A 22876-nucleotide genomic window follows, 5' to 3' on the forward strand; every position below is an offset into this window, starting at 1 on the left:
ATTTGAGTTAATATATATACACAATATGTAACTACATAGAGCTATATACATATATATGACTGTATATACCTACTTTGAGGTATTTATGTTGAAGATAATATTGAGTTGGAATTAACAAAGGAAGCATATTCTTTCCATCATGCACAATTAGACAATGTTATTTGTCTACTATCTTTGGAAATAAACTTCTAAATGAGAATTTGTGATTGAGGAAGTCCACTTAACATCTGAAAGATGTACTTTCTTCTAAATAATGTTATTGGAAATAGTTGGGATCACTGTTTAAAGAGGCCAAAGGAAACTTGTATGTAGGTAAAATTTCTTTAGGATCCAACTTCAGAAGCTGATGTGCGGTACATAATCGGCTGGTACATAATCAGAAGTATATAGGGGTGCCTCTCTGGTTTAGTCGGTAGAAAATGAGACTCTTGATCCTGGGGTTGTGAGTTTGAGCCCCACATGGGGTACTTAAAAAAATAACCAAATACAAAGAAGAAGAAGAAGAAGAAGAGCAGCAGCATGCAAGATTCAGTGATAAATTTCAGAATTGGAAATAAGTGTGAGATTTTAATTTTTGTCCTGGTGGGTAAATTTGATGTTTTTTGTTTGTTTGTTTGTTTGTTTGCCATAAAAGAAAGATGCTGATACCTCCCTTACATACTTCTTTGTGTTGTTTAGAATAAAAGGGGGATGATGTGTGGGGGTGTGTATATGAGAGAGAGAGAGAGAGAAGGAGAGAGAGAGAGAAAGAAAGAGAGATGTACTGAATAGAAAAGACTATAATGCAAGATAATGGTAATTAGTTAGGGGTTTTTCAAACTAATCCTTAAAGTAAGCACACAATGGCTTCCTGATAATGGTTAAAGAAAATGATCAAATAAGCATATACTTGTTTTTCATTACAGTTTGATGACACTGGAACATTTCAGGTGATCCCAGTTTCTCCAAATGAGTCATTAGAAAAATTTCGACGTTGTACTCTTTGCTACGGTAAGACTCTTGAGAATTTATTGTGCAGAAACAAATGCCTACTGGGTAAGTTATTAAGTCTGACTTATCAGATCTTTCTGGCTTTGAATATAGATTCTATTTTCAGTTTCCTAGTCTTCCAATACCATACATCAGGGTTTCAATCTCTGTAATATTTAGAGCTTCCAGAATGTGAAAATTTGTTTAGAATACTATCCCAATTGTTGTGGTTTTTCTTTGGGGACAGTTTGGTAGTGCGTGTATCAAAAACCTCTAAAATATTGAAAATATTTTCTAAATGAGTTTACGTATGACTTGCAGACTTCAAGCATATATGTTATCTACATCTGCTTTCAAAAAAACCTTCCCAAATTGCCTTCTGGCGGCCACAGAAATATTGGGACATTGAAAATTCTTCATTGACTTAAATAATGTGAGATTAAAGAGGTACTAATCAAGTTATTAATACTTGGTAATCAGTCACTGAATCACTTGAAAAAGATCTTAAACAACAGTGTCTTGTTGTGTAGACATTGAACCAATCATTAGTCTCTCTGTTTTCAGATAAATGTTTTCCAAATGCTTGCATCAAAGAGATTTTTTTACCTGAAAATTCATACATGGATGCAGCCTTCCTCTTAGACAATCCTCAGACTATAGCAAATGATGAGTTTAATGCTGTGAAAACCTTGATGAGCTCCATGATTGACAACTTCAACATTGCCTCAGACCCTGGAATCTCAGACTTTGGTGATAGGATTGCCCTATTGAGCTATTCTCCTTGGGATAATTCTAGGAGAAAGAAGGCTGTGGTAAAAGCAGAGTTTGGATTTACAACTTATAACAGTGGAGTCCTAATGAAGAGGCACATCCAGTCTTCCCTCCAGCATCTTAAAGGAGAAGCTACCATTGGCCATACCCTACTGTGGGCTGTGGAGAACCTCTTCCCACAAACACCAAACTTAAGAAAACACAAGGTCATTTTTGTTATCTCAGCTGGAGAATATCATGAGAGAAAGGAATTGTTAAAGAGGGTGGCTCTGAGGGCCAAGTGCCAAGGCTATGTCATATTTGTGATTTCCCTGGGCTCTGCATATAAGGAAGACATGGAGGAGTTAGCCAGCAACCCACTTGATCACCATCTGATACAGCTTGGGAGAATTCATAAACCAGATCTGGATTATATTATGAAGTTTCTAAAGCCATTTGTTTATTCAGTCAGACGTAAGTCATAATTTTGTTTTTCTTCTTTGTTTTGTTAAATTTAGTGTTTGTTAGTAGTATTCATAGCCTAACACATCTTTGAATCTATAGCTAAGCCAAATATACGAATTAGATGGTGAGATGGGGATGGGGCGGGACCCCTCCTGCTTCTACTTTGTTTTTACCTTGACCATAATGTGATGAGACCTCTTTCATGATAGAAGGTCTATTACACAAAATATCAGCACTACCAGTACAGAGTGACTGGAGGTCTCTGGAGCCACACCTGTGTGACCTAAAGAAGTTTCAGCAGTCCTTCGATGAGTGTTTACATAAAGGTTTGCCCTATTTCACCTAGTTTTTTTCAACCGTGGCACACCCTGGTGAAGGTTTAAAGATGGCACAGTCCTATGCTGTTCCCAAAGAGCATAAGCATACAGATCATATCGGAATGTTGTCCTGGTTCAGTATGTATAGGGTGGAGGGTCTGCATTTCTAATAGTCTCCCCAGTGATGTCAATGCTTCTGGTCCAATGACACTGAGTAGGAAGGCTCGAGGCTGATGCACTACAAAATGTCACCCATTGGTTGGGTAATATCCCCAAACTGATCTGCAAGAGAGAAATACAGACATTGAGAATAAGCATCCACAAACTTTTAAGGCAATTTGACATTACCACAGCATTCAAGTGTATGAACAGTATACTCGCTCTCATGTAACAAGATAGAAACCACAAGTGTCAGTCTCCAAAGGATTAAGAATAAAAATACCTTCCCCACAAATGAGTTGAGAAAATCTCTAGAGCAGTGGTTCTTGACTGGGGATGATTTTGTCCCCCAAATTTTGGAAATGTCTGGAGATTTTTTTTTTTGAGGGGGGGTCACAACCAAGAGAGAGGATACTAGTATCTCGTATGTAGAGACCAACGATGTTGCTAAACAAACAAACAAACAAAAAGCTGCAGCCCAAATTGTCAATAGCACTGAAACTGAGAAACACTGCCTCTAGGGCATCCTACAGAATCAGGGTTGAACCCATTCTTTATGGGACTCTATCAGGTTTACATGTAGGTTCTTTTGGAACAAATCCCACCACCCTTTAAATTCCAAAGTTGCCCTGGTATTTAAGGAATCTCAACAGCACCATGGTGACAGTATCTTGAGCTTTCACTCTCCATTGCAGAGAAAGCTCCACCTTTAATTTAATCAATTGTAAGATATACCATTATATTATGTAAAAAGAAAGAAAAAGTGCTTCCAATTAAATGTTGATACCAGCTTCCCTATTAGAGTTTTGTATTTTAGAGTAATTGAAAGAGTCCTTTTAGACAGACAGGCAGATGTCCCTCTTGTGTATGCGTGAACAGGGAATATGTGTGGAATTGACTGGTGGGGGCATTCCTAACACTTCTTCACATTCAAAACTGGACTCCTGGGAGCTATTTCTTGACTCCAACTCACTGAGATCTATCCTGTTCAATGCAGTATTGTCCTTTATGTCATCAGGATTGATGGCGACATAGCACATTTGAAAGACTATAAAACAATTCAGAGATGTTCTTACTGGGCTTTCAAGTTAAGCTTCGCAGTGATTAGGGCTAGCTTGCTTTTGATTGCCACCTGAACAATGTTGGTGAATACAACCAGGTCAGTGCCTGCCCATAACCGCTTGGTTCACTGATACTGCCTGGAAATGTTCCTAAACTACTGACCCTTATTCTACAATTTTTGGTGCCTGCATGTTTACTGCTTCCTCGTGCACGAGCGACACCTGCCGTATGACAGTTCCCGCCTCACTAACGACAGCTGGCAGATGCAACTGATTAGAAGACTTTGTCCTATTTCCGAGAAATGGGGGAAAAAATGCTCATCTTAGAACTAGAGAAGTACAACTGTTATAAAACCATAAGCATTCTCTGAGCTATTTTCTTGGAGTCATTCTGTGGCCAAAAGCCTTCTTTAACTAAAAACTATTCTCCTGAATGAAGAAAAATAAGGATATACTTTTAATACAGAATGACAGTGGGAAGGGAATAAGAGGGCATATTATTTAGGCTAGTAAACTAAAACCTTTTCTTTGATTATTTTCCCCCTAGGAAATTGGTGTTAATGGGTACAGCAGCACAGAAATAGCAGCATGTAATAAAATGCTACCCTTTCTAGGTTTGATTCATTAGCATAAATCCTAGTGAAAAGCTTGGTGGATTCAGAATAACATTTCCCTTAAATCCTATTAGCCTGAGTATGTGGAAATCATGTGTTTCTGCATCACAATTAACCTTTAAATGAACAATTTGAGGAGGTTTGTTTTCCATGGGCCTAGTAATTCTTTGGCTGTAAAACCCTCTAAAATCAAGGTTTTTTTTTGTTTTTTGTTTTCTTTTAAGATTTTATTTTATTTATCAGAGAGAGAGAGGGGGGAGAGCGCAAGCACAGGCAGACAGAATGGCAGGCAGAGGCAGAGGGAGAAGCAGGCTCCCCGCCGAGCAAGGAGCCCGATGTGGTACTCGATCCCAGGACGCTGGGATCATGACCTGAGCCGAAGGCAGCTGCTTAACCAACTGAGCCACCCAGACGTCCCTAAAATCAAGTTTTGAATGCTGTTTCTAGCTGCTACTATTTTCTGTTTCCATCCCAGCCAAGTTTGGCTGAAATATTTTCGTGACAGTGATTGCTTCAAGAAGATTCCTTTTGGGATTCTTTTTCTTTACAAAAGATAATTTCTGATTTAAAAACCTAATTCTAGGGGGCACCTGGGTGGCTCAGTGGGTTAAAGCCTCTGCCTTCAGCTCAGGTCATGATCTCAGGGTCCTGGGATCGAGTTCCACGTTGGGCTCTCTGCTCAGGGGGGAGCCTGCTTCCTCCTCTCTCTCTGCCTGCCTCTCTGCCTACTTGTGATCTTTGTCTGTCAAATAAACAAATAAAAATCTTTAAAAAAAAAAAAAAACACCTAATTCTAACTCTGCTCTCTCCATAGGAGGATTCAATGAGTACCCCCCACCAGAGCTTGAGAATGCCTGCAGACTCATCTCAGAAGAAGCTTATCAAAATAGTGATCACCTGTGAGTTAGAAATCTCTTCCATTTATAAGCAACTGTTAATTGACTGATGGGTGTATAACTGTTGATGGCAGGTTATTAGGTTGAGGAAGCTAATAAGGTCTCTGAAGTAAAGTCTTCCCATATTTTCCATTTTCTGTAGCAGAAGCCACACAGCAAGGATGTTTTCTGGATTGATGTTTCTGTAACATCCTCATGAGCTGTATTACAGTTTTGCCTTTCGGTTCATGGTTTCCTGAGAAAGTCCCTCATTGAAATCTACTCCAGAATAGGACCCACAATATAGCCTTAGCCACCGCAACCTCCCTTCCCCTCTTTCCCCAGCATTAGCCCTGAGTTCTAGCCATACTGGACTCTTGTCTGCTTTGTGTAAATGGTGGCTTCTCCTTCCTGGGTTTTGGGTCACACCACTTGGAACCCTGTTCCTTCCAGTGAAAGCTTACTATCATCCATGGCCCCTTTGAAGCCCATTTTTACTTACAAAATCTTTATTTTCTTGTACCTTCTTATACTTCTGGGGAGGCGATTATTATAGTTTGTCTCAAAGCCTGTCTCACTGAAGTCTGGAGATACATAAAATTCATTGTTTCATCCCTCCAAAAGATGGCATGAAAGACCCCACCATGTAATTTCACATATAAGCATTTTTTTCTTAAAATTGTATCCTAAGTAACAATATGAATAATTAATCTGAATAAATCTTGAACTTCAAACAGAGCGAGTGGCCCATTTGGTTTCTGTCTGCTTCTCTGTATTTCCCCAAGCTTGGATCCCCAACAGTAGCCTTGAGAAAGCCCAGATTTAAGCCCACAGTTACTTCTTCTTCTTAGATTGCAGTTAAGCAAAGAGCTTCTTGGAACAGATAAGGTCTCTTATACACATCCAGAAGCACAATGGCAAGATGAAGTGTGCTCAGAATTCATGCAAGTATATATTCCTGTAATTTCAGATTTCATTCACTTAGTAGTTTAGCAAGGAAGTGTCCAGCAGCCAACACCTGAAGAACAACATGACACTGATGTCGTGTGAAGCAATATTTCCCAGCATTGAATAAGTCATAAATTCATTTAAAGTCATAAATTCATTTAAATTCTTATGGAACTGCAGACAAAATATTATAATGTTATTCAGACATGTACAAACATAAATCTGGCTGTGAATACTATGTTTGTAGTTCTTGTACAACTATCAGACTAGAAAAAATGTACATCAAATCCAAGCAAAATCAGTAAGACACAAATTTAAAATAGTAATTTAATATAATGGATGATTCTGCTTTACCAAAATAGATCTCCTGAAAACTGGAAAAATGTGGTATATATTGGTAAAAAAAAAAATGTAAAATATGAGGCGTATGGTAGAAGTACACCTGCTTTCAGCTTACCTACTCTGTTGCGTGAAACCTTAATTCTTCACTGCTGTCTTCACCTGTGCTGTTGCAGAAGTGTTGTTCAATATGATATATGATGACCCACATATATCATATCGTCGGTCATCATATCATTTGGCTTTAACTTGTGTGAGTGTGTTATTCATGTGTTATGTCTGACCTTTTTATCTTTCCTCATTAACTTGCAATAGTCAAAGTAATACTTCCGGGTACCAAACACTAGTATCAAATACAAATGTGAACGTGGACCCTGAAATTACATCAAGGTGCATAAATAGAATAAAAATAAGAATCAACTTCATATTGAATATGTTTTCTATCATCATCTAAATAAAAAGACATTCTCAAATTACAAGAGAATTCATAAACTCCAAGAATATAAATGTAGACACCATTTTAAGAGACCTGATGTCAATGAGATAAGTTTTGTATAGTCTTATTCTTCTCAGAACAGATCTCGATTTCTATTTTCTCTATTTTCTGTGGAGAGTGACCTCAATCTGAGAAATTGTATGGTTGTTCCAAATAGCCTGTGATCAACTTTCTTGTCATTTATCTAAAACTATGGCAAATTAGACTCATATTATTCCAAACTAATAGATATTAGGCTGTAAGCAGATGGGGGAAAGGAAGGACAAGTAAGAATAGTTTATTTATCAGTTTATTCTTTTTAATAATAACATCTTAATGAATAATTTTTTTTGGTGTTTTATTTTATTTTATTTTTTTTTAAATTTTTAATTTTTGATAAACATATATTTTTATCCCCAGGGCGCTTAATGAATAATTTTATTGAAATGAATTTAAATGTTTACCACTTGTTTTCTTCTAAGAAATGACTAAGTAACTATATCAAATTGTTGAGATACTTTAATTGCATTCCCCAAGGCAACCAAAATTCATCTAAACATTCTGTTTTTATCTGCTAGATTTACTCCTGAGCCCCATGATATTTCTTCAGGAGAGAACAGCTTCATTGGCCAGGAATTAAGTGCTGGAAAAGACTCTTCCTTTGTGTTGGAGGACATTGGAAGTGACTCTTTGGTCTACATACCAAGTCATATGCTTATGCCACAAGAATTAAAGATCACACACAAGAAAGGTCACAATTCTCAAGAAATTGCAAGTTTAACTTCTGGTAAGGAAACAAAAAGTTATGATGGAATTTTTAAATAACGGGGTCCTTGTCTTTTAATACTAGCAGAGAACCCAGTAAATGAAGGCTGTTCTCTAAGGTGATTTTTTTTTTCAAGTTCAAGATGGTAGCTACAGCTGCTGCTATGGTTGAAAATGAAGGTTTACAAGTTAATGAGCACCACTGTGAAGACCATTGGTATAAGCTCTAAGAAATGTCCATGATGTTCTCACCAGGCTTAAGATTTCTCTAGAAGGTTAGTGTGACGTAGAAGAAAACAATACAGAGAATATCAGAGCAAAGCAAGGATTAAAATCGCTTTAAAAGCTGGCTGGGCCAGTACCTCAGACTCTGTGATTGCATGAGAAGGTATGGTATTTTTGAGGTACTTGGAAATGATAGAGCACAGACTGTCCCTCTGTCTATTCTATACATTTGGGTGGCAAAGCAAGAATAACTTCTGGCAGGATTTAATATTTAAAACAAATCAGATATGTATGCTTTTTGTCTGTGCTTTCATTGAAAGGCAGGACATTCTAAACAGACTTCAACCATTTCCAGCTATGCATGTTAAAGGCTTCCAAAATGCTCATTAGACCAGAATACCAGCATTGAATGCATTACGTCAGAAGTAGCACATATGTTGTTAGACAATACAAGTTTAAAAGGAAAAGGGGCTAATTTATACCAGTTATTCCTGAAAATGAATCACATTCATTCTCAGTAACTTCCTTGAATAAATACCTTTTCTTTTCCTTGGGTTCAACACTCACTTCTCCACCCTGTCCTCCTACTTATGAAATATAAATATTTTCATTTTACCTTTAAGACAACTGAATTTCCTTTTCCAAGCTAGAATTAATAATAAAAAAGTCAACCATTAGTTGAAAAATAGGGCTTAAAAAATGATGTAGTGCAGTAAAACAAAATGTCTGTAGTACCTTGGCATCAAGGCATTCAACTGTGTGTATTTTTTTAGTTAAGCAATTTTTATTATCATATAGACATAGCTTAAAGAAGAGAATAAGATATTTCTTCTTTTTAACAGATACAATTAATTTTGGGTGTTCATTTCAATGATATGGTACAGGAATGTATAATGGTTTGGTTTAAAAAGAAAAAAAAATGTGGTTTGACAAGGTTAAATACTGAATTATCAATTGTGATCACTTTGGTAAAGGTAAGCACTCTAAAGTCGAATAACTCAGAAATGTGAATCTTTTCAGGAAAAGGCAGATATAACTGGATATTTAAGAAGAAAAGAAAGAAAAGGAATTCATCTTTGTTGCCATTTCTAGCAACCCTTGTTCTGTAATAATGGACTTTTTTCATTGATTTACCAGATGTTGGGGAATCAAGATACTTATAGCAAAAGGAAGGTTCATTTTGGTCAAAGAAATCATTGTACATGGCTCTACTAGGAAAAAATGTAGATTATTAGTTGCCCTGCCCCACTTCATTTCTCCTGTAGTGGGTTGAAGTGTGCTGGGAGTTCCATGGAGGATTGAGTCATGTTGTGGTATCCTGCAAACAGTGTGAGTCTCACACCTAAGATAATAGATATTTTTTATCCTCTAAAATAAATCTGAATTTCAGATCATAAATGTTGTCTAGGCCAGGACGCCCGGGTGGCTCAGTTGTTAAGTGTCTGTCTTCAGCTCGGGTTATGATCTCAGGGTCCTGGGATCAAGCACCATGTCGGGCTCCCTTCTCAGTGGGGAGTCTGCTTCTCCCTCTCCCACTCACCCTGCTTGTGTTCCCTCTCTCTCTCTGCATCTCTCTCTGTCAAATAAATAAGTCTTTTTTAAAAAAGTGTTGTCTAAGGATTTAGTGTTATTCCTTCTGTCCCTTCTTTTATCATCTTTAGCCAGTTGCCAAAACCTACTGAGAACTTTCTATATAATGTGCCATCCTCATGGAGAGGACATCATGGTTCAGATATTTTATTCAGTTGCTAAAAGATGAACTTTGATTAGTTCCAGATGAATTGCACAAATAAAAGGTTGATAACTGGCATAAGCACCCACATGTGTTCTTGTTACTCATTTGTAATGTGATTCTCGTGGCTGAGGACTGATCTTTCTGCCCTTGAACTGAGAGTCTTGGGAGAAAGTCAGGAATCTGAACCATTTAAAAAATGTATAGTTTCCAGGGGCGCCTGGGTGGCTCAGTGGGTTAAGCCACTGCCTTCGGCTCAGGTCATGATCTCAGAGTCCTGGGATCAAGCCCTGCATTGGGTTCTCTGCTCGGCAGGGAGCCTGCTTCCCCCCTCTCTCTCTCTCTGCCTGCCTCTCTGCCTACTTGTGATCTCTCTCTGTCAAATAAATAAGTAAAATCTTTAAAAAAAAAAAAAAAAAGAAAAGAAATGCAACTTCTCAGCACCTTTTCCAGACCTACCAAGTCAGAATCTCTGGGGCTGGAGCTCAGCAGGTTGTGGTTTTTTTTTCCCCTAAAGATTTTATTTATTTATTTGACAGAGAGAGATCACAAGTAGGCAGAGAGGCAGGCAGAGAGAGAGAGAGAGAGGAGGAAGCGGGCTCCTTGCTGAGCAGAGAGCCTGATGCGGGGCTCGATCCCATGACCCTGAGATCATGACCTGAGCTGAAGGCAGAGGCTTAACCCACTGAGCCAGCAAGGAGCCCAGTATAGGTTGTGTTTTAAGAACCATTGCTTATCCCGCCACTTTGGCATGCCAGATTAGCTCTGCATTCTCAAGGGAGCTGAAAGTAATTGAGACCCTAGCACCACAGGACAAAAGTTGGAATTCCTGTTTTCAAAGGATTCCAGGTGAACTGCATTATATATATATATATATATATATATATATATTTTTTTTTTTTTACTCATGTAAAACCACAGAACAGTCATGCTTCCCTCCATCCAACATCTAAAAAAATAAAACGACAACTACAATACTTTTTAATATCTAAATATATGAGATAATGTCAAGCATTTTGACCACAACATGTGCAGTATAAAAATTCTTTGGAAAATTCAGTTCTTCTTAATTACCGACCAGTGGAATACACATAGTTCTTTGGAATTATGTAATAAAAAATGGGTGATTTAATTCTAATTAAGTTGTAACTGCTGAGCCAGTGGCAAGCATAGCACTTTCATCAAAGATACTAAGTTAACCAATATTAAAGTTATAGTTAGTGGACTTTCAAGATTAAAGGACAGGATAACTTGTAATGAAATGTTAATTACCAAACACTCAGCTTGGGGGGCTCACTCATAGCTTTAAGGGGTTTCAGGCCATAGGATAACATCAGCTAATGTTCTTTTCAATGAATTTCACTGAGAAATGAGAAGTAACATTTTTCCCTTTTTTTCAAAGCCAATATGTCTTTTGACTTTGACTCGATCACAGGGCATTAGAGCTGGAAAGATATTTAATGATTCTCTTACAAATTCATCTGGGGGTGATTTCACTCTGTGCACCCTGGTAGACATATTGCAATGTCTGGAGATGATTTTTGTTGTCACACCTGAGAGGTAGTACTGGCATCTAACTGATAGAGGCCACAGATGCTGCTAAATATCGTACAATCCCAGGACCCTCCCCTCACACCAAAGCACTATACAGTCATACTGTCAATAGTGGAAAAAACACATTTTTAGAAGAAACTTCATTCCCCCAAGTTCTTTCAGGAAGATTCAGAATAGGGACTCACAATTCCTACACCCTGTCCACTGTTTTTCCCTTATACTCTCCAGATTCTGCTAATTTTTTTTGTAAAGATTTTACTTACTTATTTATTTATTTATTTGAGAGAGAGAGAGAGAATGAGAGCACATGAGAGGGGAGGTCAGAGGGAGAAGCAGACTTCCCATGGAGCTGGGAAGCTGATGTGGAACTTGATCCCAGGACTCTAGGATCATGACCTGAGCTGAAGGCAGTCGTTTAACCAACTGAGCCACCCAGGGACCCAAGATTCTGCTAATTTTTAAAAAATTATAGAAGTACTGTCATACATAAAATTTGCATACAAAGAATCTCAAATGATTTAGCAAAGGCTATTTGTAGTGTGGAATATATTCTTTGGTTTTTCCATAAGCCCATAGATTTACATCATATCAGTCAATTGGATATCCTGCTTCTCACATCATGTTATGTCATACATTTTACATATTGCTGCAAGCTTCATACTGATTTTCTGTATCTCATAACATTACTTTCAATGAATGAATTTATTTATCTCATTGAACACTTAACTTGTTTCTAATTTTTACTGCCATGTACTGAACTTGAATATATTATCTTGACTTCTGCTAAATTTAAGTCCATGCTAGACTTAAATGCAGCAGAATTGGCTTCTGAATCACCTGTGGAACATCAAATAAATGTCCTACTTTTATTTCAATGTACATTCTAAAGAGGAGGGTAGTAATAAAATGGTGGTCATATCTGAATTTTCATGATATGTTTCATAAACTCTTTAGGAAATTTCAACCATCTTGATGTTCTCTGGGGAATAAACTGAGTTTCCTGTTCATTGCATTTACTTTTGCTTGAGAATTTATTGTCTCATTATTACAGTTTTGGTCATCTCCCATGAAGGTTTTGCATGTGGAAAAAACTAACGTGAACTGGTTGTTCAGGGTATGTGGACTATTTGAATTCAAATGCTCATTGGTTATTTCTGTATGTCTCAGGCAAAACTTTATTACAAGTAATAAAGCAATGTTCTAGAACACTAGTGACATTTTTTTCAAGGCAGACCCCTTTCTTATGGAATAAAACTTGGATATTTGTAGTAATGGGGTGATAGTGGTGGTGGTAGAGGGGATTCTGATGACAGTGTTGGCACTGGTTGTGGTGGTAGTGAAGACGGTGGTGGTGAAGGTGTTTGCTGTTGCTGATGGTGGTGGTAGAGGAGGGTGGTAGAGAGGCTGGTGGCACCAGTATTGCCAATGGTGGAGATGGAGGTCGGGGTATGTAAGTGGGGTGGTGATGATCGTGGTGGTGATGCTGGTGGTGGTGGAGTTGTGAGGGTGGGATGGTAATAGTGGGGGTGGTAGAGGTGAAGGTAACAGTGACAGCCTGAAATGAGGGCTCACTATATGAAAGCAGTAGGCTTTTAGGTAGATTTTCCATGAATATTCAAATGTCCTTTCATGTGGCAAATATGTATTGGCTCCTGTTCTGAGTTCAGCCCTGAGCTAGTCTCTTTGGGGGCTTAGGAGTGTTTTTTTTGGTTTTTGTTTTGTTTTTTGTTTTGCTTTTAAGACTCAGACAGAGGCCCTGTGTTCTAGGAGTTTGTGGTCTCTCAGAGGATATTCTGTGTGTACGAAAAAAATGCATAACACAAGTCAGAAAGTATTCAGTTTTTTTGTTTGTTTGTTTGTTTGTTTGTTTTGTTTTGTTTGTCAGAGAGAGTGCCTCCGTTTGCAGACAGAGTGGCAAGCAGAGGCTGAGGGAGAAGCAGGCTCCCTGCTGAGCAAGGAGCCTGATGTGGGACTCAGTCCCAGGATGCTGGGATCATGACCTGAGCCGAAGGCAGCCGCTTAACCAACTGAGCCACCCAGGAGTCCCAGAAAGTATTCAGTTTAATTAAAAGTGCAAATGGAATGCTTTATATTTACTCACTGCAGTACAATTCTCAAAGCATCGCATGCATTGTCTCACTTGAGGGATGATTGAACAATGTGTGAGGAATAATCATAACCATAGAAGCTACTGCTTACTTAGCACAACTCTGTGCCAGGCACAGTGCTAAGCACTTTATACACATGATTTTATTTAATCTTTACCAAAAAGTCCATTATTATCATTAATTATTATTGTTATTACATTTTGTATTTTTTAAAGATTTTATTTATTTATTTAGAGTGTACACATGTAAACAGAGAGCAGGACAAAGTGCAATAGAGAAGAAGCATCTCAAGTAGACTTCTTCCTGAGTGTAGAGCCTAACATGGGGCTTGATCTCACAATCCTGAGATCATGACCCAAGCCAATATCTAGAGTCAGACACTCAACCGAGTGAGCCACCCAGGCTCCCCTATATTTTATATTTTACAAATGAGGAGACTGATGCAAAGGTTAAAAGCTTCAGGTACTTAACTTTAAGTGGCAGAGTCAGGACTCAAACCCATACCCACTAACTTTTAACTAGGTATGCCATGTTTCCTGGTGATGGCATTGTCTGCATTTACAGATGAGGAAATAAATCCAATTGCCAAATTTGAGAATTTGGAAGAATTGTTTAAAATAATTTCAGTAGTGCATTTTTATTCCAAAAATTTAATTTCATTTAAAAAAATCCTGTTTATAAATCCATCCAGAAGCTATAATGCCAGAATAACTTGGCTTTATAAGCTGCTTATAATTTTATCCAGAAGCCAGAGTACAGAATAACACCATAAAGACCAAAATGTTAGATCCAGGTAGTCTGGGTCTAAATAATCCCTAAGGCATGTGTCACTTTTTCTCAGTGTGCTGGTACCTTCTGCAGACTTATTTCAGAGTATGAAGTGGACTGCAGAGTGAGTCTTTCAGACTAAGTGCCACCTATAAAGTCTAAGAAAAATATTTATTCTATGTCTTTGGTGGAAAAGGATGAAATCTATTTTAAGAGTCACTTCTACTTGTTTAGGCAAATGGGGGAAAGAGGACCTCATACAATAAAAGGAGGGAATTTTAAATGTGTCTGTATTTCCCTTTGGCATAAAATTCTTGTGCCTCCCTCCCTTGCTGCCTCAGCTTAGAGCCTGGCCAGGGACCTCAGCAGACAGGAGGGAGGACAGGCCTGGGATGGCATCATTAAATGGAGAGGTACATAAATTATTGCTAACTCCCCTGTAGTTAAACATTCACAAACACAGCAGAATGAGCTTCTAAGTTCTGAGAACATGCGTACATATGTGCGTGTGCAAGTTATCTTCCGTTAATTCTAGCTGGCTGTGCATTTTTTTCTGATGGAAATTCTCATTTGTGAAATAGAGTAACATGGGCAGGATTTTCAGATGTCTGGGACTTTTCTATTTATTTATCTCCCTCCAAAAATTATATTTGTATGTTAGGCACTGTGCAAGCTTTAATTCTCAAAAAAACCTTATAAGGTTTATAGTGTATTATTACTGCTTTTTACATAATGAAACTGAAGTAGGGAGGGATTGAGGGTCATAGAGGTAACAAACAGCAGAGACAGGACTCAAAACACCAAAGGTTTTGGTCATAACCACTGTTCTATAATGCCTAGAGATGAAAAAATTGCATATTTTATTTAATCATATAGTTGCCTATTTTGGAAGAAAACTTCTTCTAGTGGCTTCACTCAGAAGGAATGGCAATTGACCAAGAACCTCATTTTTCACACCACGTCTCAGGGCATTTGGTGAAGTGGTTAATATGATCCTTTGTGTGTGCTCTACCCTCATATCTGAGGACCAGTTCTTCTGAGGGAGTTACATGAGTGGGGGTCAAATCCTTCCTCTACCACTTAGAAGCTGCCATTTCTTGGCCAAGTAATTTACTTTCTCTACGCTTCTGCTTGCTCATCTGTAAAATGGGAATGATGGTAATTCTACCCTCTTGGTGCCCTGTGGTGTCCTGTGGAAGGTTAACTGAGAGAAGACATACACAGAGCTGAGCATAAGACCTGAAGTCTCATGAAATACTCAGTGGAAAAGCAGGAAAGAAAACATTGTCAACCTCATGGGAAATCTTATAAAACAACGTCACTTTAATCTACAGTACAATTGGATAGAAATAAATATGTAAGTTAGCCTCAGTTATACATGTGGCTTGCCTATGAAGAACACATGACTAATTTTGATCCCTGGACAAATTCCAAATCAGATCACTGGATAACTCATACATATCTTGAGGTTTCCCACAACTGCCATGAAAAGCAGCATAGCTTCTTCACAGAATACTTAATCCCAGTCCAAATGGCTCAAGGTCCTGTAGATTCTCCCTTCTGTCTAAGCTCCCTTTCCACCCCCACTTCTCCCTAAAGTTATTGGAGCACACATGGTGTTGTGGCTTTAATACTGGCCAAAGTTAGACTAATTTCTGAGGCCGCTTCCCTGGAAATCTAGCTAGATCCCTCCCACCTTCCAAGACTCCTCCACAATAAAAAGTAAGCCAGCCCTTCCTTCTCTGCCATTCTGAGGAAATTATTCCATAAACTTGGAGACGGGAATTTGGCACCATGACATTTCCAGAAAATACACAGCATTGCTATGAGCTATGGATATATTATATCCACATTCCTGCCAGGTTTTCTTGAAAGAAAATATTTTTGAACACCCACTCTCTCTAAGTAAGATGAATTTCGACTCAAAGTTAGAATAATCATACTTTGTGTTTGACTAATTTTAGAGTTTTCGAACCATAAGTATCTACATTTAGCTTCTTGATTCTCATGCTAATCCTGTAAGTAGGAAGAGAGCCTATTTTTACAGATTTTGTGGGCGAAAATATGCCTCCTTAGAAAATAATTCTGCTGGGTACTTTGGAAAAAGATGGAGATTTTGCTCAGTTATAAAGAGAAAATTGGGAAAAAGCAGTAAACCTTTTTGATATGGGCATGCATGAAAAAACATTTCACTAACATAAATTGATCCTCCTTTTCTATCAGAACATTTATGAAATACTTTTCCTCATGTTTTAACAAAGTGTGTTGATTATTCTTTTTAAAGAAGCCAAAATGCTATAGTTGGAAAACAAAGATCCTGATGACAGCGCAGGTGGTGGTTAGACATCTCCAGGACTGTAAACTTCAACATGACAGAGATATCCATTTAACTGACCTTCATAGCCAAATACACTATAGCCAAGAACTCTGGAAGTGTTTATGATGGTGATTTTTTAGGTCTAAAGTATGGTACATAGCAGTCACAGCAAGGAGGAATATGAAATAAATACTTTTGTCTGCACTTCCAATTTCATATCTAATAGTTTAATCAGGGGCTTTTATCTGGATAAAAAAAAATTCAAAGAATTTAAAGGTAGGTTCCTATGGGGAATGAAAAGCCCAAAGATTTTATACCTGCTTGGGAAATTCAAAATCCTATTCAGTTACTACAGATGTATTGATAAAGGAAGAATCTGATGTACAAATCATGAGTTCTTAGTCCTTTTGTGAGAAGGAAGAGAACATAGGAACATCTCAAACAAAATGGCTAGTTCTCACCTATTAGATATATATTTATATCTCTACACACAAACACACATGAACCAATAGTTTTCAAGACAATAGACATCAGGAAATGAAAGACAATAGACATCAAGAAATGAAAGAAGGATCCCTGAGAGACAAAAACAAATGAAGTAAACCCTATGATTGCCCCAGCTTACTGCCATGGGGCAGGAAAAAAGAATTGGTGTAGACACCAATGTTGTTGTTGTTGTTGTTGTTGTTGTTGTTGTTGTTGTTCTTCTTCTTCTTCTTCTTCTTCTTCTTCTTCTTCTTTTGAAGAAAAATATATTTGGGTTTTTATTTCCTTTTTTAAAAATTTTTTTATTTCTTTTCAGTGTAACAGTATTCATTGTTTTTGCACCATGCTCCATGAAATCCACGCCCTTCTAATACCCACCACCTGGTTCCCTCATCCTCCCACCCTCGCCCCTTCAAACCCTCAGATTGTTTTTCAGAGTCCATAGTCTCTCATGGTTCACCTCCCCTTCCAATTTCCCTCAACTCCCTTCTCCTCTCCATCTCCCCTTGTCCTCCATGTTATTAGTTATGCTCCACAAATAAGTGAAACCATATAATAATTGACTCTCTCTGCTTGACTTATTTCACTCAGCATAATGTCTTGCAGTCCCGTCCATGTTGATACAAAAGTTGGGTATTCGTCCTTTCTGATGGAGGCATAATACTCCATAGCATATATGGACCACATCTTCCTTATCCATTCGTCCACTGAAGGGCATCTTGGTTCTTTCCACAGCTTGCAACCGTGGCCATTGCTGCTATAAACAGAGCCCAATGTACTTCTTGAGATGAGACAGAACTGAGAATCTAGGGAGACCAAGGTGGTCAGAGTTCCCATGACAAAAGAAAGAGCTGCACAGAGAGAGAACCCCAAGAGATCTGCAAAGGGTCCCCTCAATTATTCAGTAGATTGGTAAGGGCACATGCCTGTGATGAAATGCCCTGAGTCTGGGAGAAGAACCATCAGAAAAGATTATAGAAGAGTGCCAGTTGCTCATAGAGGGACACAAACAGTGCCTTTTCCTGCCAGAAAGCCTGGAAAAACTCATAATTCATACAGTATTGGAAAGAAAACTCAGGGAGGTCTTGTCTCAGTAGTGGGGAATACTTAGCCTGAAATTAAGGAGTGCTCTAGACTAGTCAAACATATCATAATAGCATGACCCAAAAAGATCAAATAGTTTGCATACAGCATAAATATTTGTAAGAATACACAAGTATTCCACATCCAAAAAGGAAAATTTCACAATATTTGTGGAAAAAAAGAAGCATGAAAACTTGACCATAATCAAGAACATAATTACTCTAAAACAAACCAGAACTGACACAGATGTTAGAGTTAGCAAAGGTATTAAAGCAGTTATTATAACTATATCTCATACATGAAAAAGTTAAGTAGAGATAAGTAGAGGTAAAAAGATATTAAAAAAGGATTCAAATAGAATTTATAGAGATAAAAGTTGCAATGTCTAGGAAGAACAATATACTGGATGGGATTAATAGCAAATTAGATTTGGTAAAAGAAAAAATCAGTGAACTTGAAGATGCAGTAATGGAATTATCTAAAATAAAACTTGGGGAGAAAAAAGTTTGTGTTTTTTTGTTTGTTTGTTTGTTTTTAATGAAAAGGGCATCAGAGTTCTAATACCCTCTCTCAATACTTGGTAAAAAATCAGTAGGAAGACTTGAACCACATTAGCAACTAACCTCACCTAATGGATATTTATAGAACACTCCGCAAACAACAGAATACATATTCTTTTCAATACATATGAAACACTTACTAAAATAAGTCATATTGTGGGCCATAAAGCAATTCTCAAAATTTTAAGAGATTGAAGTCATACCGATTATATTCTCTGACCAAAACAGAATTAAATTAAAAATCAGTAGTTGAAAGATCTTCAAAAAATCCCTAAGTATTTGGAAACTAAATAAAAGGCTTCCAAATAATCTATGGTCAAAAATAAATCAAAAGAGAAATTAGAAACTATTTTGAGATGAATGCGAATAAAATCACAATATGCCAGAATTTGTGAGATTCCACTAATGCAGGATTTAGAAGGTCATCTATAGCATTAAATACCTATGTTGGTAAAGAAGAACGTTTTCAAATCAATGACTTCAACTTTCACCTTAAGAAACAGAAAAAGGAGAACCTGGGTAAGCAGCAGAAGAAAGGAAGTACTATAATTAAAGTAGAATTCAATGAAACAGAAAAGAGACAATCAGTAAAACCAAAAGCAGATTTTTTTGGGGGGGAATATCAATAAAAATCAATAAACCTGCAGCCAAACTCTCCAGGAAAAAAGAAGAAGACACTACTAATATCAGAAATGAGAAAGGAAACAGATATTAAAAGAGTAATCAGCGAATATGATAAATAATTTTTTGCCTGTAAATTAGTTTGGGTGAAATAGACAAATTTCTTGCAGTTCACAAATTACCAGAGCTCATTCAGAAAGTAACCAGAATAGCCCTAAACCTATTAAAGAAATTGAATTTGTAGTTCAAAATTTCCCATATAGAAAACTCCAAGCCTCCAAGACTTCAGTGGCAAATAAAATAAAATACCTAAGGAAGAAATAATACCAATTCTACACAGATTCTTACAGAAAACTGAGAGGAAGGAATTCTTTCCAGCTCATTCTTTAAGGCCAGATTGCCATGATAACAAAACCAAAGACTTTACATGCAAATGAAAGTACACTCCAATATTCCTCATAAACATAGCTGCAAAAATTCTTTTTTTTTAATTTAATTTTTTAAAATTTCTTTTCAGCGTAACAGAATTCATTGTTTTTTGCACCACACCCAGTGCTCCATGCAGTGCGTGCCCTCCTTAATACCCACCACCTGGCTCCCCCAACCTCCCACCCCCCACCCCTTCAAAACCCTCAGATTGTTTTTCAGAGTCCATAGTCTCTCATGGTTCACCTCCCCTTCCAATTTCCCTCAACTCCCTTCTCCTCTCCATCTCCCCTTGTCCTCCATGTTATTAGTTATGCTCCACAAATAAGTGAAACCATATGATAATTGACTCTCTCTGCTTGACTTATTTCACTCAGCATAATGTCTTGCAGTCCCATCCATGTTGATACAAAAGTTGGGTATTCATCCTTTCTGATGGATGCATAATACTCCATAGTGTATATGGTCCACATATTCCTTATCCATTAGTCTGTTGAAGGGCATCTTGGTTCTTTCCACAGTTTGGCAACCTTGACCATTGCTGCTATAAACATTGGGGTACAGATGGCCCCTCTTTTCATTACATCTGTATCTTTGGGGTAAATACCCATTAGTAGTTGCAAAAATTCTAAACAAAATTTAAGTAAACCAAATCTAATAATATTAGCTTGATTGTCATAATCATTATGCAAGGTGTAGTGATATCAAAACACTACATTATACATCTCACTATTTTTTTATATAATTTTTATTTGTCAAAATTCAACAATAGATAAAAAAGATAATGTGGAGTTTACCCTAGAAATTCAGATTTATTTGAGCTACAAAGGTATAATGGATCGTTTGCCCTGTTAATAGCATTATTCATGGGGTTGTTTTTGGCATCCTATTTTATTAAGATTTTATGGCATTAATACAGGTTAATTGATTTATTTGTAAGTATGGTGAGGAGTAAATAAAGTAATAAATATAAAGCATGAATAATGGGGTTTTAGCACAGATGGGGATCAATAAATTTTGCCAATTAGAAATCTTCTTGCTTGATTAGGTTTTTGGACATACTTATTTCATAGAAAAAAGAACATTGGCCACCTACTTCCTGTCTTTCTGAGCTGACATTTCCTGTTGTGTCTTCACTGACCAGTCACCATCCACATGAACATTATTGTGGACATGGTTTCATGATCCCTTAGGCTTAGAGCAGTGCTACTTGAAGGGCAGATCTGCAGCAAGATAAGACATCAGCATCAGAATGTAAATCAAGGCACCATTTCATTCATTGAGAAAGTCTTGCTACCAAAAAAAAAAAAAAAAAAAAAAGTCAGCTAATCTAAACAGTATGCTTAGTAATGCGGATGACTTACAACATGTGCAAGCTCCTGATTTTGTCCTGGGCCAATAAACATTTTGTGGACTGGCACTTTAGGTACCAGCATCTTAGAGTATTTAAGGTCTTACACAGAGTTTGGATTCTAAAGTCAGCATTTATATTTGCTCTCATGACATCACACTATAGTACATATTTTGAACATATGTATAAAGGTATATGTGTTTGTAACATCAATAAATATGACTTTGACATATATGCCTTTCTCTTAGAGTGGCTGCATAATAATTAGATCTCATACAAATGTGTACTTCGTAATCATATGGAGTGCACTAAAAATAGTTACATGTTTCTCAACTTACATATGATACTAGCTAGAGGATCAACCAGTCCTTTGACAAATATCTGAGACAGGCTAGCAAATACATTTTTTGTCACATGACAGAACCTATGGCATGCAGGTGGTTTCCCATGCAGTGCATGGAAACATATTTGGAGAATGCATCTGGGAATAAGTATTATAATTGATTTATGATGTCTGCCATGGGTATGGGAATAGCACATGGCAAAATCCCATGATGTTTTTTGGTCATCCTTGGCTAGCAGTTCCAAATTTAGCCTTCTGCTGAAAAGAGTGACTTGAGCTATTCTATTGCAGGACATGAAAACCATGGCAGAAAAGAAGAACCAGGTCTTACTAATGAACCTGGAGATACCTCTCTTCAAGAATATTACATGGATGTGGCTTTCCTCATAGATGCTTCCCAAAGAATAGGAAATGATGAGTTTCAGGAAGTGAAAGCTTTTCTAATCTCAGTGCTTGATTATTTTCGTGTTGCCTCCTACCCACTGACTTCCATGTTAGGAGATAGAGTGGCAGTTGTGAGCTATTCTCCTCCTGGCTATATGCCCAACAGTGAAGAATGCCCTGTCTACCTGGAATTTGATTTGGTTACTTACAACAATGTACACCAAATGAAACATCATCTCCAAGACTCTTTTCAACAACTCAATGGAGATGTTTTTATTGGCCATGCCCTGCAGTGGACAATTGATAATGTATTTGTAGGAACGCCCAACCTGAGGAAAAACAAAGTTATCTTTGTTATATCTGCTGGCAAAACCAACCCCTTAGACAAAGAAGTCTTAAGAAATGTAGCTCTGAGAGCCAAATGTCAGGGCTACACCATATTTGTATTTTCCTTTGGTCCTATACACAATGACAAAGAATTAGAAGAATTAGCCAGCCACCCACTGGATCATCACTTAGTCCAGCTTGGCCGAATCCACAAGCCAGATTTGAACTATATCATCAAGTTTGTCAAGCCATTTGTTCATTTAATCAGACGTAAGTCATTAAACCTTTTTTCTTCTATTGCTTTTGCAATAGATTTAATGTCTCTGTGTACAGTCCACTAGGTGGCTTAGTAATAACTCCTTACTTCAGTGGAGAGTGGTACAGTCTAAGATGTGAGTAGGAGGCAGTGAGAAAACCAGAGAAAAATATCAGGCCTTACTGACCTTGAACTTTACTGCTACACTGTCAAGGTCTTTGCCAGAAAACCACCATATAGGCAAAAAAGTGTTTTTTAACCCTTATCTGTTTACTATGTACTTGGTACTATGTAGCAACTTCTTTAAATGGATTATATCATTAATCCTCAGTACAGCCCTCAAACGAAAGTACTAGTATCTCCATTTTACAGGTGAGAAAACAAAGGTTCAGAGACATTAAATAAATTGCCCAAAAGTTTACAGTTTAACAGTTGGCAGATTCTAGACTCAGCCCCATGCATTCTGACCCCAGAGCTGTGCTCCTCTTCTTTAAACTATATTTCAATACTGTACCCAAAAAGAAGTACACTTCTATAATCAGTAATATCCCACTACCATCATTCTCCAACTGCTCCAAGGACTTCTGTTTTATCTTTC

At 37.5% G+C, this 22876-nt stretch overlaps 1 protein-coding gene across 1 annotated transcript in view; it reads left to right on the forward strand.

The window, feature by feature from the left end:
- The window catches only part of COL6A5 (collagen type VI alpha 5 chain), a 97686-nt gene that overhangs the window by 62673 nt on the left and 12137 nt on the right, over positions 1–22876 (forward strand). Inside the window, exons 33-37 of the mRNA XM_059390908.1 lie at positions 906–990; positions 1534–2193; positions 5150–5234; positions 7551–7759; positions 21603–22292. Of these exons, the coding sequence (XP_059246891.1) occupies positions 906–990; positions 1534–2193; positions 5150–5234; positions 7551–7759; positions 21603–22292 (1729 nt within the window). The remainder of the gene's footprint in view (positions 1–905; positions 991–1533; positions 2194–5149; positions 5235–7550; positions 7760–21602; positions 22293–22876) is intronic.

This window comes from Mustela nigripes, chromosome 2 (genome assembly GCF_022355385.1).
Source record: "Mustela nigripes isolate SB6536 chromosome 2, MUSNIG.SB6536, whole genome shotgun sequence".
Taxonomy (NCBI): Eukaryota; Metazoa; Chordata; class Mammalia; order Carnivora; family Mustelidae; genus Mustela; species Mustela nigripes.